This window comes from Octodon degus, unplaced genomic scaffold (assembly GCF_000260255.1).
Source record: "Octodon degus isolate 3935 unplaced genomic scaffold, OctDeg1.0 scaffold00040, whole genome shotgun sequence".
Classification (NCBI taxonomy): Eukaryota; Metazoa; Chordata; class Mammalia; order Rodentia; family Octodontidae; genus Octodon; species Octodon degus.
The window spans coordinates 7,873,216-7,889,790 of NW_004524616.1; the positions used below are offsets into that span (position 1 = coordinate 7,873,216).

Genomic DNA, 16,575 nt, shown 5'->3' on the forward strand with positions numbered 1-16,575 from the left:
AGATGTAGGGGTAAAAGGATAATCTTATTCACTGTGGTGTGATATAATATCTATTTTATTTTATTTATTTATATTTTTGCGGTACTGAGAATTGAACTCAGCCTTACACTTACCAGGCAAGCACTTATTCTACTGAGATATCTCCCTGGCCCCATAATATCTATTAAAAACCTTCAAAATTTTAATTAACTCCAAGGTCTGAAAACTCCATCATTTATCAGGTTTTCAGATATTTCTTATTTAACCAATTTGTTCAGAGTCCCCTACAAAAGGCAAAACAGCAGAGACTGTTTTACACTATCACTCTAAATCTCAAATCTTCATCAATAAAACTTTGCAATGACATACAACTGATGGACTTAGAAGCAGAATACTATCTGTTGTGGAGGCAGGATAATTTCACATACTGTTAGCCAACTGATATTTAAATAATCAACTGTATTACAAAGCAACTGTTTCCTTGTTTGCAATCAGAAGGAACAGGCAGCTTGACTTCTGAAAGTCTTTCTATTGGGGAAACCTGAAATGGATAGAGGATGGTAGTAGAGTTGTGATCAAGAGGTCTCGCAATTCAAATGATATTACCAGAAAAGGGTCCACAGGGCAGGTGACCAAGATGTGTCCCATGAGACAGAGGTGAAATCTTACATGCAATTGTTTTGATTGCTTTCACTTCACTACATACACCAGATACGTTTCACTGATGCTTGTAACGGTCATCATTCTTTCTACTGCATGCACTGCGTATGTTTTATCCACACATTCTGGTTTATGATATTCAAATTGTTTAATACAAATTGTGAAAGCATAGAAGAAATGTGCAGCTTAGATCAATGTTAACGTCTGTCTTCTCCTTACTTCCTTCTCATAGCCTTCTTCTCTAATAAATTTTGAATCTCATCCTCAGCCATGTATTGAGTAAATTTAAAGTATATTTGAAACAGGTAACCCTGTAGATTTCCACTAAATGCCAAGATGATGAAATGTTAACATAAATTTACAACCACTTAGTAAAGAAACACAGGGTGTACCAGATAATAAGCCACTGGCGCCTCTTTTCCAAGGATAGCTTATTCACTAGAGTATTTTAGAAGAGACCTTCAGCTGTCTGAGAAAACATTTTGCTTCCTCACTAGTTTGATATTGCTCTGATGGACCTTTGAAAAAAAGTACCTTATAAATCAATTCCATGAATAAAGAGTTTTTCATTCTCATAGAGAGCACAATCATGACATCCAAGGTTTACTAGAGCTAAAAGGAGCAGTGATCTTTAGAACAAATTTAAATAGTTTAGAAAATTCCTCATAATAATTTTTGAGTAAAATAGATATTATTGACAGCAATACCAGGGCAAACACAAAAACATGATGTTAATAATCACTCTGTACCATCAAAAAATAAGTCCTAATATTTCCTAAATAAAATGTTTCATTAACTTAGTGGTGTTCACTTCAATCTAAGAAAATTATGATATATCCTGTACCTAGTTATCATAAATGATATATTTAGATATATTTCTAGGCTGTGTTACTTTATATCTACAGTATGTCTTGCATGTCAAATAGTAAATTATGATTATAAATTTGTTTAATAATTTCTACAAGTACAATTGATTAGATTAATAATTTAGAGAGTAAAAACTATAAACACAAACTGTAGCAAATCAACTTGATCACAATAAAAATTTTCCTTCTTTTAAAGGAAGATATACATTATTACACTCATTATTTAAATGCCTACTTCCTGTCTGTCATTCTTATGATAACTAATAAAAACTGTTTGACTTGATTTTACCTAAAAAGATCTTGTGACAATAAACTAAGTGGAAAGGATCTGGAGAAGAATAAACAATACAGATGTTTGTAGAAATATTGAGTAGAATTTTACTTAACTGAGGCATTTTTTTTTCTTGAAAATGATCCAGAATGGTCTAATAGGGACGAGAGATACAGCTCAGTAGTACAAATACCTGCCTGATAAGCGCAAGGTACTGATTTTGGGTCCCAGTATTTAAAAAGAAAAGAAAGAAAGAAACAGACACAGAAAAAGAAAAGAATGGTCTAGTAATAAATGGCAATGTAAACTTTTGGGAAGTCATTTTTACCAAATGAGGTGGTAGCACCAACAGTAAAGGGTCTACTGCACAATCATTACTCTAGCTAAGATGCCAGAGTAATTTAGGAAGTTTATGCATTGGTTCAAACAAATAAAAAAAAAATGAGGTGAAACTAAAATTTATAGAAAATGCAAAAAAAAAAAAAAAAAAACAACTCAAAACTTTTAAGCAAATTCTTTATTGTGATTATTACCATAAGAACAAAACAGGGAAAGAAACTTTTTTTTTTTTTTTTTGCGGAACTGGGGATTGAACTCAGGCCCTTGCGCTTGCCAGGGAGCGCTTATTCCACTGATCCATCTCCCCGGCCCCAGAAACTTTAAATAGTTGTGATATCCATCTCTTGATCAAAGCAACTTCTGTTAATCTCTCTTTCATTTAAAAAGGAAATGAATAATGAGACAGTGAACAAAATCAAATTACAATAAAGAACTGAGCATCTGTATCTAACATTAATTATGGCATTACTAGAAATTATTGTAGTGTTAAAATCTTAGTTTGGTGACTTAAAATATGTAAGCAATATATAGGTGTTCAGCAAGGGCCATTTACATTGAGACAGTCAAGGGTGTCATTGTTTCAGCATGTACCAAAGTAGTGAGCACATACTTCTGAATAACTGTGGTCTGAAGAAATTAACTTATTTTTAGGTCTAATTTCATGTACTTTAGGGATTGGTAGTAATTATTCCTAATTTATGATACAAGCAAATAGTTATAAATGTTTGATGAATCAAGTAGTACATAAAGTTATCAATGTACTCTGTTGTAAATTTTCATTATTTTAAAAGGAAATTCTCCTTTCAAATACATTGTTCATAAGAATCCACATATTTACAAAATAATCTACATGAATTTTCCCCATGGTTTCTCTGAATACCACTCTGCTTGGTAGGCAGGGGTGAGGGTAGGCATCCCTTGAGGACCAGTGAATGATAACAAATAAGCTCACAAATGTATCAAAGTAAGGAAAACATGATTAACTGAAAGGGACTACACAAGCACCAACAGACAATCATCTACAAGATTTATACCATACCCAATCAAGTAAGAGAATAACCTCCCATGATTCCAGTAGGTTCTTCAAGATTTGTGCATAATATAATTTGAATCAATTTTATATGTATAACACTGTCAGTAAAAATGCATGAATTATGAACACATTTTCATACTGGCTCCTCATATAACCCAACCATTATTATGTCTCTGCCCAATTCACCAAAGAACATTGCCTGTGTACTTCTAGAGATCATAATTTCATTTGGGAACCTCTTGAAAATGGGAAGTTTGAAAATACCTCTCCTGTTTAGAGAGGAAATAGTCCTTTCTTGGAGTGAGCTCTAGTTCTTTTGTTTGGTTCTGCCCTGTCTGTTTTCTGAGATCCTCTAGATCTACAGTATTTGCCTGCTAGTGCCTTATACTCTTGCTATCAATTTAGAAGTCATCAATTAGGTTGTATTTGTGTATTTACCTCACACAGAAAATATTCTTGTGTTATGGCGTAGAATCTTATTATGGTGCAAAAATAAAAGTTTCTTTAACATTTCTCAAATTGGCTGTGAAAGGAAAAATCTATAAAATATGAAGTTTTATTTATTTGTATTTTGTACTGGGTCTCACTACACATCTTGGAATCATAGTGATCCTCCTGTTTTCAGCCTCCCCAGTACTAGGATTGCAGGTGTGCATCAACCTGCCTGGACTCAGTAGCAGGCTCAGCGTGCCCTGAGACGGGGCCAGTGTGGCATGTGATTCCAGGGATCAAACCTAGTCACTGTGCTTGCTTAAGCAGGCACTTAGTCCACTGAGATATCTCTCCGGTCCTTTAAAATAAAATCTTGAATTAGAATTAAAGTGAATGATAGGAACTCTGACTAATTCTTAGCCCAAAATAGATCACAAAGAAAAGTAATAAACATTTTAATGTTTAGATAAATTTTTTCCTCAACTGGCTATTTGTGATTTTATTTTAATCAGATCATCTTGATATCATACTGCTGAATAACTCAATATTCTTATTTAACAACAATGAGTATAGGAAATACATTTGTTAAATTATAATCTAATTTAGTTTGTAAGTTTGAACATGGGTCTAAATCAGAAGTTTCATATCTGTGATATTAAGATTCTATGGTAAAATAAAAGCTGAAATTACTGGTGAAATACTAAGCTCTACCTTATAATTCTGGACTTCAAAAAAAGTCACATAAAAACAGTTGTGCTAATTAGTTATTTGTCAGTCTAAATATTTTAGAGTAGTTAGATTAGATTTCACACTATATGACAAAATTATGGTGCACATTTTCAAAATTTAGATTGCATAATCAATTAGGTTGAGAGCATATGAAACTATTAATCAGTGTATATTAATTATATATATATTAGCACAGCATCTGCAGGGTCTCATTACACAGATTGGACTCGTAGTGATCCTCCTGTTTTCAGCCCCCAAGCCCTGGGATTACAGGTGCGCGCCACCACACCCAGTCTCAATCGCCATCTCAGCATGCCCTGGGGTCGAGCTGCTGTGGCAAGCCAGGGATCAAACCCCAGTCCCTGTGCCTGCCTAAGCAGTAAGCCATAAAATTCTTGAAGCTTTTAAATACTGTTAAATGCCACCTTCAGACTTTACCAAAGAAGCAGAAAAACCTAGTGGTAAAAATATCACTGTAAGGTTTTATTTAAACTTTTATTGGATTATAAAAACCTATCTAAAGTAACATAGGCCGATTTTCTTAATTCTGTAAGAAGAAAAAAAAAACACATTAGTGTTTTTAGGAGTTAAAAATAATAATTCTCACCCTTGGCCAGCAAAGAGATTACTCAAGACCCCTTAGTTCTAGACGGTGCCAAAGATATGTATTTTGGACAGAATGCATATTCTCCAGGCCAACAGCTAAGGAAGGCTCTGTAATGCTTTACTCATTTCCAGCTGGCCTCTATAAGAAGTAGGAATTCTTAAATTAAAGGAAAAATGTCACTAGTGGAGCTCAATTATTTTCCCCCCTCAACCAATGTAATAGAAAATCTCACTGTACCTGACATCATCTATAATGATAATAATTCCAATCAGTAGCTAGGTGAATAGCATTGACTCCTTTAATTTATCTTTGTTAATAAACAGATTATTCCAAAGTGACTTAATAAGAGTGAAGGAGCATTCTCAGGGGAGAGCGCATCTCACAAGGAAACTAAATGATGACTTCTACTGGAAATTATTAGCATAGCATTCCTACTCATTTATGTATATGTTTGACAGTTCTGTCTTTAAACTTTTAAATAAATTGAATAGAACAATACTAAAGAAGAAAAAATAGGTTTCTGTTTCAAGATTGGATATTTATTTCGCTCAGTGTTTCCTCATCTTTCCAAAATAATTCATCTTCTTCATTTAACATATGAGCACTTGGAATTGAATCCATTCTTAGATGGGAAGACATTTGAAGGTGTTTTACAAAGTGATTCACACAGTTTTCAATTATGATTCTGCCAGGATTGAGCCTCCAACACTCACTATTATTGAGAAAGAGTATGGAAATGAAGATATTTCTGTTATAGTACAGTCATTCCAGTAAGACATCTGCCTCTCAGTTAGATCTTTTTAGAATAGTAATTAAATTTCTTTTCAAATAAAATACTCCAAAGTGTAGCTTAACAATCCTTCATCAAAATGTGTCAGAACTTTTAGGGCCAAGTAAAAGAACTGTGTGTATGGTTTTTTTTTGTTTTTTTTTTTTTTTTTAACTTTTAAAAAAGTTTACACAGTTCAGTCTCATAGTAATCATCCTGTATCAACTTCCCCAGCCCTGGGACTACAGCTATGTGTCACCACAGCAGGTTTTGGGCCAGCATGGCACATCAGGGTTTCTGAGGCAGGCAGAATCAGGGATCGAACTAGGATCCTTGTCCTTCCCGGGCAGGCACTCAGACCACTGAGCTATCTCCCCAACCCAGAATTGTATATTTTTAAAACATTTTTAGTAGATAAAGCCTGGATTGAACATATAATATAGAGTATCATGTAGATGCATTTAACTGGTTCCAAGTGAAAATAAACTATACACCTTCATACTTGTTGACTTAAAGAGAAAATATTTAGGTGAGCTAGATTCCATTGGTTCTATTTGCTATTTCCCCTTTAGTTTTTATAAACTAAAGCACCAATCTAAATTGCTGCTGTATATTCTCTCCAAATGGATTGAAAGAAACACAAACTAATTTTGCTTACTTCTTTAAAATTCAACCTGAAGAAGCCTTTCTTTTCTTGGCTTAATAGAATAATACTCAAATGAGTAGAGATTTACTTTTTTTTTTTTTTGTTACACTGGTCTAAGTTATGTTTTAGAAAAAGGTAAAGGGCATTTTTTGGCTATAGAAAATCATATTGATTACTTTATTTTTCCTGAAAAATACATTAGTTACTAATATATTTATATATTTTGTTATATTATTTATATATTTCATATTGTTATATATTTTTCATTTATGCCATTTATCATACTTATGCAAACTATGTTAGTAACTAACATAAATATTTTGTTATCAAAAGATATGAAATGTTAAGCTTTCATAGAATTAGAGTCAGAAAAATTAAGTAGACCATGCATAGAGGCAAAGTAATACAGTGCTTATGCCTAACACACATATTTTTGTTTACCTGATAAAATATCTGTTAATCATTAATTTTTTTTCCTAAAAAGATTTATTCAGTGTTTTGTACTTCTAAAAATAAGGAGTGACATCATCAAATAAAATTTCTATAACCAATAGATGCTAAAAAAGCAACTCTAAAATTCAAGGAGCTATTACTACTAAAATTGTAGAGACAAAGTCTCTATGGTAAAAATATCTCAAATCCAAAAGCTAACATCATACTCTATGACAAAGACATGAACACCTTTTATAGTATTTAGATACATTACATAGATTCCTAATACAGTATCTTTACTCTTTAATATTTTTAGAAATTTTCCTTAATATTGTAAAATGATAAAATAAGTATTAAATTTCAATAAGCACTTTTATATACTACTACTTTTTTCAATATGCTGAGATTTATGAAGTTCAGAGTTTTAATTTTTTTTGTTGTTGTTGTTTTTTGTTGTACGGTGTCTCACTACACAGGTTGGACTTGTAGTGATGCTCCTGTTTTCAGCCTCCCCAGTGCCATCATGCTCAGACTAAGTTCAAATGTTCCAATGAAAACAGCATCAATGTAAGACAATACATGTGTAATTGAGAAAAATACTGCAGTCAATTTGTCCAAGGATTTGTGAGGCTTCATTTGTTGGGTAAGAGCTTTGATAATTTTGGCATTTGAGCTGGTGTTTTAACACTTAGTTGAAAGAAACACGTTCAAAGCCAGGAAACCTCTACAAAGACATAGGGATTTCTGAGTTAAAAATTCCTCAGGCTGAGCTTAGGAGACATACTCGACTTGAAAATGATGACCCCAATCTGAACAGGCAGATTCAGCTGGACTATGGGAACTCTAATGCCAGAGCATGTGTGGGAGTTTAAAGTGTGCTCCATAGGAATTTTCTGTAAATGTCCAGGTAACAGAAATAAAGAAGTCATCTTTTGAGAATAGACAGATCTGAAAAAGAAGGAGTATGTGGTAAGAAACACGTCACTGTAACCCTGGTAAAACATTCAGAAGGAACTGTGCTATACACTGAGCATAGACCAACTGAGGCAATGCCCCACTTGCGTACAGGACAACAGTAAGTGCCAAGGATGGCCTCTAGCCTCAGTAGGAAGGGAGACAAGATTGCTTTTTATTTAAAAACTGGGAATATACTATGGTTTGAGAAAACAAAATGAATCTTGGTTAAGCAGAAAATCTGAGCAGCTGTTGAGATTTCATTAGCACTCATGTAGATGAAGAGTGAGTTCAGACTAAAGACATGAGTCCTCTTGAAATCCCTGTCCCTCCCACTGAATTATCTTGCCTATCTTTTGTCTTCTGTTTCTGATGCTTTTCTACTGCTCCTCTGACTAATCGCTTCTCAGTTCCCTTTGCTGCAGCTGCTTCTCTCATATGCCCTTTACAGTGGGAGTTTCTCAGGCTCAGCTCTTTCTTGTCAGGTTGCTTCCCCTCCCCAGCCACGCTGATACTTTGAAAAACTTTTGTAACCTCAACCGTTGTGCCCCTCAGGTCTGACGCTATAACAGAAAAAGCATTCATGCAGTTACTGTGCATAAGACCTGAAGCTAAGAATGTCCTATGAACTATTTCATTTGGATTTATTAGCTTATTTGAACAAAAGATCTGGAAGTCAAACCAGAGCTATTTTCATACACTGAGCTGTCTCACATCTTATATTCCGAAATCACTACCCTGCCTTAGAAACTCTGTAGCGTTATGCCATCTCTCTATGTCCATGACATCAGTCATTTTCAAAATTAGAGACTGAAAAGGTATAAGGGTTTGAAAACATTTGAAATTTCATATAGAAGCTATTAAGTTTCTATCTAACCCGGGGTCCCCAACATTTTGATACCCCAAATCTATCTATCTATCTATCTATCTATCTATCTATCTATCTATCTATCTATCTATCTATCTATAGTTGAATTATAAGAATCAATTCCTTATACATCATTGCAGAGAATTTATAATAAAGTCATGTAAAAGTCATATACATCACCTCTGTTGACATTATAGAACTGTAGTCCATATCATTTACTACTTAATTGTAAGATTGGAGTAATTTTATCATCTTTATATATTTATCTAGATTTTTTAAAGCTATAGAATTATATTACATATATTTTGATTTGAATATATCATGATTTACATATCTAATTAATGGAAATACTGAGTAAATTGTTCACATTTTTTTTGCCCTAAGCAAATCTGGATATTGTCCAAATGCTTTAAAACTCAGTATGCAATTTTTTTTTTTTTTTTTTTTTTTGGTTTGCTTTTTTTGGCGGAACCAGGGATTGAACTCAGGACCTTGCACTAGCCAGGCAAGCATTTATTCTACTGAGCTATCTCCCTGCCCCCCTACAATTATTTTTTTAAAAAATCTTTTATTTATTTACTTGGAGCAGGGTCTTGCTATGCTGCTTGGACTCAGTGGTCCTTCTGTCTCAGCCTCCCCAGCACTGGGATTATAGGTGTGCACCACCATGCCTGATTTTGGTGGACAACTCAGCACAGGGCTACCGTAGCATGTGGTAACAGGGACTGACCATGGTTCTTGTGCTTGCCAGACAGGTGCTTAGACCCCAGATCTATTTCTCTGGCCTCAACGATTCTTGATATCTTGAATTAACTGATTGATCTGACAATGATAGCTTTCAATAGAATAGTTGTGTACTTGGTTAAGGAATAGCAGCTCAATGTTCTTGTCTTTATATGATTATTTATATTATAATAATTTTAAGCAACTACCTTCTTCACATATCAACAGTTCTATAGATGTAATCAAAAAATAATCTGAATAAAAATGCTAACACAGTTCAAAGATGGTTCTCCAGTTACAGATATGTTCAATTTGCTTTCCATCTACAAGTTTCCTCTGGATAGAAAAACAATTACATAACTAGCTTTTGCAATTTAAGTAATCTAATGTGAGGTTCTCTATAGTTTATTTTGCTGAACACCAAACTTTGCTATGTCATCTGCAAAAGTGAATTTTGGTGAACAAAAAGGGAGAGATAAATAATTTTTGTCTTCTTTGTGAGTTTTCTAAGTACGAAATAATGTAACAGGATGTGCATAGTATCCCAGGGAAGAGCATTTGCTCGTGTTTCTTTAACACCAGCACTCCTCACACATAAGGTCCTTTCTTCTCGTTCACTCAAGTTGCTCAGCCAGGAAACTAACCTGGGGTCTCCAACACTTCAACACCTCCCTCTCCCTCATTCCTTCCTCACCAAACTAGTTCTTCTCCTTTTAGTTTCACAAAAACTTACAGTAATTTATATTTTTACATTCTACAAAGGAATTTAGTTTGGTTATTCAGATTTGCCACTAAGTGTTTTCTTAAATTTGAATGGGAAATCCTCTCAACAAGTGATTTAGCTTCTCTTTAAACTGGGACAACCCACTTCATTCAACTGTATTAAAAAAGAAGCTACACATATACTTTTTAATACATTTTGATTCTCATTTCGAGGGCTTAAAAGCTGCTTTTAATTGGGGTCTGGTATACTCCAGAACTGGGTCAGTCCAGACATGTGGGACTTCATAAAGGTACGGTCCCAACCTGACCAAGGGACAGCCAAAATCACTTTGGAATATTTGGATCTAATATTGTAAATCCTTTTGATTTAGTGTAAAAAACACCAGGCTGCAGAAGTGCATTATCTAAAAAGGTGACGTTATCTGGAAACAGGAATGTAGCTTGTGAAAGAGTATGTGCTTACCATGTGTGAGGTGTGGGCTTCAATCACCAACATACACACACACACACACACACACACACACACTCACACACACGTGTTATCTACTTGTTTAGTTCACAATATTCTTGATTGCACCAGACCAATGCTTGTTTCCTTGAAGTTTCCTTCAGATTCATTGACTCTGCCTTCAATGGAAACAAACTGTGTCTTGTAACTATTCTTAAGGACTTACCTGTGTGATGCCTCACAGTCACCAACATTAACATTAATTTTTAGAGACAAGATTCAATATAAAAAATATAGGTCAAATATACAGTCCCTATGAATCTATACTTTAAAATCTATCAATTCACTATATTCACTACATGAATCTATGCTTTATTTTTAAAATTTATTTTATTTTATTTTTCCTTATTTACTTAGTCTTTTTGTCAGAGGGTCTTGCCATGCAGTTCAGGCTGGCCTGGAGCTCACTTTGTTGCGCAGGCTGGTCTCGAACTCACAGTGACCCTCCTGCCTCAGCCTCAGGAGTGCTGGGATTACAGGTGTGCACCAACGTGCCCTCTTGTTTTTGAACCTATACTTTAAAACTACACTCACATACATTGTTGCTGTAACAATCCACTATAACAAAAAAATAAGATATGAAAGTTTATTTTCAGGCATATGTGAAGTGATGCAAATTATGACTTTAATACTCTCCTTTCTCCAATCAGAATAAAGGTAAGGGTCAAAATGATAAAATTATAAATCTATATATCATTTAAAACTTGTTTTAAGTATTGCAATAAGTAATATTTTATGAAGTTGTTGGTTCTTTGATCTTGCAATTCTCTGAATTGTCCTAATTTACTAATTTTTTTAAAGTTGATACTTAAAGATACTTAAAGATCATAATGCTTACTTATGTAAAACATACTTAAAGAGCTGGAAAACTTAATTAATTTACATATTCTATTAATGAGTTTCCTTTTAAATAGAGTGCTAAGTACTTAGGAATGTGTAATATATCAAATATAATATATAGAAGCAGATTTTTTATAGTAAGTATACTTACTATTATAGTAAGTAAATTATTGTAGTAATTATAGTAAATTATTATTATAGTACAGCAATTCTATTTATAGTAAGTAAATTATTTTTACCAGAGAAACCAAATAAGGGCTGGCTAAATAGTTCAGCGGGTGCAAGGGCTGGGGGTTAGATCTCCAGGCCTGCCGTGCTGGCCCTGCCCCCGGGGTACGCTGAGACTGTGATTAAGACTGGGCGCCAAGGCGCGCGCCTGTAATCCCAGCACTTCAGAGGCAGTAAACAGGAGAATCACTACTAGTCCAATCTACATAATGAGACCCTGCACACCCTGTAGACCCTTCCCTAAAAAAGCAACCAAAAAGCGAGACAAGATAAAAAAAAAAAAATAGAGAAACCAGATATATGCAGATGGTTTGCAATTATTTAAATAAATTATTAAATAGTTTATTTTTCAGCCAGTACATTGTTTCCAGAGAAGATTCTAAAGAAGTATAAAATATGAAGCTAGAACATCGCCGCCACAAGGACGGCATCAAAGTAGAGTTCTCACTTGTTTGTGATTTTTATAATTAGAAAGAATATATCATTATTTAATATATTTCCTCTATATTTCCTCTATGCACTAGGAAAAATTACTTAAGTTTTCAGATTCTTCTTCTACTTATATCCTTTTCTACTCAAGCGAACATGCTGAGAAAGGCTGTATTTTCTATTTGCAGGAAAAGTTACAAAGAAGTCATCATACTGCAAGCTTTATGCATACTTCTTCTGAATATATATCTAACTAACCACACAAGTAAGTCATCCAACGATTTATTGTTCTACTAACATTACATCATCAAAAAGACTCATAATCTCTAGTCCAAGTACCTATTAATAATGTCATAATTTGATATGAGGCTAAAGTTATACATTTTCTAGGATTTTAAAGGACTCAATAAATATGAATTATAGAGTATGATTTAAAGAATAAAATTGTTTGCCATCCTAAAGTATCTGGTTTATCACTAAAATAATAATTACAGTTATTGTAAACTAAATACTAAATGGAAATGTTATCTTTATAAAAGCTTCATAAAGGTCTAGTGAGATAGCGCAGCAGACTAAAGCTCCTACTTAGGCAAGCTTAGGGTCCGTGGCTCAATCCCCAGCACCACATGCTGTGCCAGCCCTGCCCCTAGGGTGGGCTGAGCAGGGCACAGAGTCCAGGTGTAGTGGTGCATGCCTGTAATCTCAGTGCTGGGGAGGCTAAAAGCAGGAGGACCACCATGAGTCCGATCTATGTAGTGAGACCCTGTGACCAAAAAATGCAGTAAAAAAAAGCTTCATTAACCAAAGTCCTTTTAAAAGTAGATAAAACAATACTCTTTTATTTTCTTATTACTTAATTTCAATAATGCAAACAAGAAGTTCAAATGAAGGCAAAAAAGGGCATGGTCAGGTAAAATACATACATCATATTTAATACAAGGAATTATGATTATTTTTCAATTCAGTGTTCCAAAGTTAAGATGGCTTAAATGAGTAAATAGAGATTTATGTTTCCAGGTGAAGGTTTTCACTTCCAATAAAGATTCTAAGGGCATATACATATTAGAGACTTGGTCAGAATCTGACAGATAACTGAGTCACTAGTTAACCTAATCCAGCACAAAGCAGCTCTACTTTGTATTTTTGTTCTTTCTCGGTCAACCTTCTAGTCTCAATTAAAAAGAAAATTATTAATGTTCAAGAAGATTGCATCACATCTACTTAAAAATCAGTGGTAACAATTTTAGTATATAGATTTTCCTCTTTTACCATACCTGGAACTTATTTTTTCTCTTTTAAGCTGACAGCAATTCTTCCTTTTTTTTTTTTAAATAAAACTGCCCAAAATACAGATGCTAATAATCACACTGATACAAACACAGTGAACACAGTCTGAGGCACACACCATATTCCTGTCTTCAGTTTAGCTGATGTTCTCTTTCCTAAGAGAAAAGAGTCACCTCAGGGCAGTGCGAGAACCTCCAGATTCATCTGTATTATCAGAGAGAAGTAGGTTTTCAGTGCTACTTCCTGTAGCGAGTAGACTATTGCAGACTAAAGCCAACACAGAGATCAAGTTTTGGTACTCTTAGGTGTATTGACATCCACAGTTAAAAATACGAGTTGAATTTGAGTGAAGTAGACAGATTAATGGACCACAGAGGAACACAGAAATCCAGCCACAAATGCAGACATCTTGTAGCTATTGTAGCTCCAGGGACACAGCTGATAAAAATAAGAGATCTATGTGTTTTTCTGTCTCTGAATACTTTAATCACTGAAACTTAATAACCACAACAGTATTCCTTTTCTCTGTAATTGTTTTGGGATGGTCTTTATTTTAACATGAAAGTGATATCTTAGAAGTTTAAAAGGAGGAATGAAATCAATAAAATTCACATGGAGCCACTGGTTTTAATTTGTGCATACTATTGTTTGAACTTGAGATCCCAAGACCTCAAAGTAGAGAAGAGAAAATGTCTTTAAGGAAAAGGGAGAGATATTCATGTGAAGAGAAATTGTTAAAGGACTGAAAAACAACAACAACAACAACAACAACAACAACAACAACAACAATAAAACCTATAGCACAATGGATCTCCTAAATAAGCTTAGGAAAAAGCAAATAAGCTAACAAAAGTAAAGAGGTTTAAAATAAAGAATAATATTTATTGGAGCCACCCATTTATTTCTGTTCAATATAACACAATAAATCCAATTAAAATTAATCTAATCCTACTACATTTAATAAGTGCCTATATAATAGTGGTAGAATAAAAGGTACATCTTTATCAAATCTGGCGCACACACACACACACACACACACACATACACAAAATCAATGTTTTTCATGATGTCTCTAGATAATATTAGTTTTTCATAAGATTAAACTAGAGGTCACAAAAGAGGCATATTTTATTAATCGGAAGTAATAATATTTGTCAGGCAACTAAGAATTTCTAATTTTATTTCCAGAACCTTCCATTTGTATAAGCTTCCCACTTCATTTAAAATATTGGAATAACATCTGGATCTTTTGTCTTTTCCAGTTATATCTTTTAGACCTTGTAGTTAGCTGAATATTAAAAAGTATCTATGATTTAAAATGATTCTATTTATCATGAAAATAAAAAAAAACATATCTAGCAGCTTTCAAATTTTTTCTTTGGTGGAATTGTTTAATGAAAATGTCGAGAATTTTACTAGCTGAAATGAATGACTCCCCACAATAGAATAAGAGCAGCAGATGATCTTACCTTGCTCTTTAAGAAGTACTTTCTTGGACCAGCAAGATAGCTAACTGGACTAAGTGCCTGCTTAGGTAAGTGCAGGGAACGGGGTTTGATCCCTTGCACCACAGGCCATGCTGGCCTCACCTCCCCCATCCCGGCACGCTTAGCCACAACCGAGACCAAGCACGGTGGCGCAAACTTGTAACCCCAGCACTGGGGAGGCTGAAAACAGGAGGATCACTACAAGTCTGAGCCGTGTAGTGAGACCCTATACCAAATACATTAAATGGAAAAAAGAAAAAAAAAAAAAAACCCAAACAACTAAAAAAAGAAGTGCCTTCTTTAATTCCTATTTCTCTATTATCCCTTTGGTGCTAAAAGCAGAGTATAGAATACAGATAACTTGAAACACTATCATTGTTATTTCTTTTGCTTTACTGGTATGGTAACAAATATATTGAAGTGGTGCAACCAGTTAACTTCTTCTCCACATAATGAAAGCATCCAAATTGTGGCTACAGCTCTTGCCGCCTAAACCAAAATCTTTCCTTACCATGTAACTCTTATTTCCTTCCCTTAGAATTAGGGAAAACAAATCCTGAGTATAAGCAAAATTATTTGTGGTTAACTCAGAATTCTCTGCAGTCTGAATACAGCTTACTCTTAATTGTGAAGTTTCCTCATATAGTTCAACAATTAAATGCTGTGCAGACTGGACTGAAGGCTTCTCACTGTGATAATCAAATATAGATTTATAGTGTTTGCAAATCTTGCATCCCTCAAGGAGTTACAGTGTAATTGTTCAATGTTGAAAGTAACGGAAGGAGAATATACTGAGAACTCAGATATAATGATAACATGCAAATTTTTGTTAAAGAGGAAAATCATCAATAATCACAAAAATAGTTTAGATTTTGGGGGTCTAGGACTTCATTTATAGGCTTCAATGCTGGAGAGTCACAATGGTTTATATATTGAGAACATTTCTCCCACAATATTCTTCAGAATATTTATGAATGATCTTCATTGTACATAAATAGTGTTGTTGCATTTTTTTCATTTATAAAATGAGGGAGAAGGGACCCATTACTTCTCATCTAGGCCATAGAGTTTAAGGGTATATGATCATGAATATGTATCAGAGATCAATATGAGATTTTTTTTTTTTTTTTTGTGGCTGGCTTACCCTACCCTGGGGTCCTGGCTGGCATGGCATATGGTGCCGGGGATCAAACCTCGGTCCCTATGCACTTGCCTAAGAAGGTGCTTTAGTCTGCTGAGCTATCTCAGCAACCCACTGGAATCTTTAATATACTTATGTTTCTGAAAACTTTGGACAAGACACTCTGACCAGATCTGACCAGAACTTTAAGTTTGATGTTTGCTTGTATTTTATTAAGTCAATATATTTAATTCCATAAAGGTCATGAGCATAGCCAGAATTTGAGTCAAAATATGTGACAGTAAAGATCAATTATTATTACACTTCAACTCCTTACCCCCTTTAAGCTGCATAATGGATGATGATGGTTTCTGGGCAATGCTGACGTCACTGACACTGTCACTGGGAATGCACAAAAGGGTGCTCACCTTGGACCAGTCACCCATTCTCCACACGTAGCACTTGGAGTAGTCTTCACAATCCTCAGCTTCCCTTGGTCTGGTGGACAGGACACACTTCTTTCTTGGGTTTGTGCATCTTACAGTTCGATGGCGTACCCCTTTGCCACACTTGACAGAACACTGAAAGATAATGTCAAAGCTTTGGATAGCACTGGTGGTTGGGAAAGTCTGCAGGTTTTGTGAA

The 16,575-nt window shown here is 34.4% G+C and overlaps 1 protein-coding gene across 1 annotated transcript in view; it reads right to left on the reverse strand.

The window, feature by feature from the left end:
* Adamts19 (ADAM metallopeptidase with thrombospondin type 1 motif 19) overlaps nucleotides 1-16,575 on the reverse strand; it is a 319,655-nt gene that overhangs the window by 26,203 nt on the left and 276,877 nt on the right. The window contains exon 21 of the mRNA XM_023715358.1: nucleotides 16,359-16,511. Within this exon, the coding sequence (XP_023571126.1) occupies nucleotides 16,359-16,511 (153 nt within the window). The remainder of the gene's footprint in view (nucleotides 1-16,358; nucleotides 16,512-16,575) is intronic.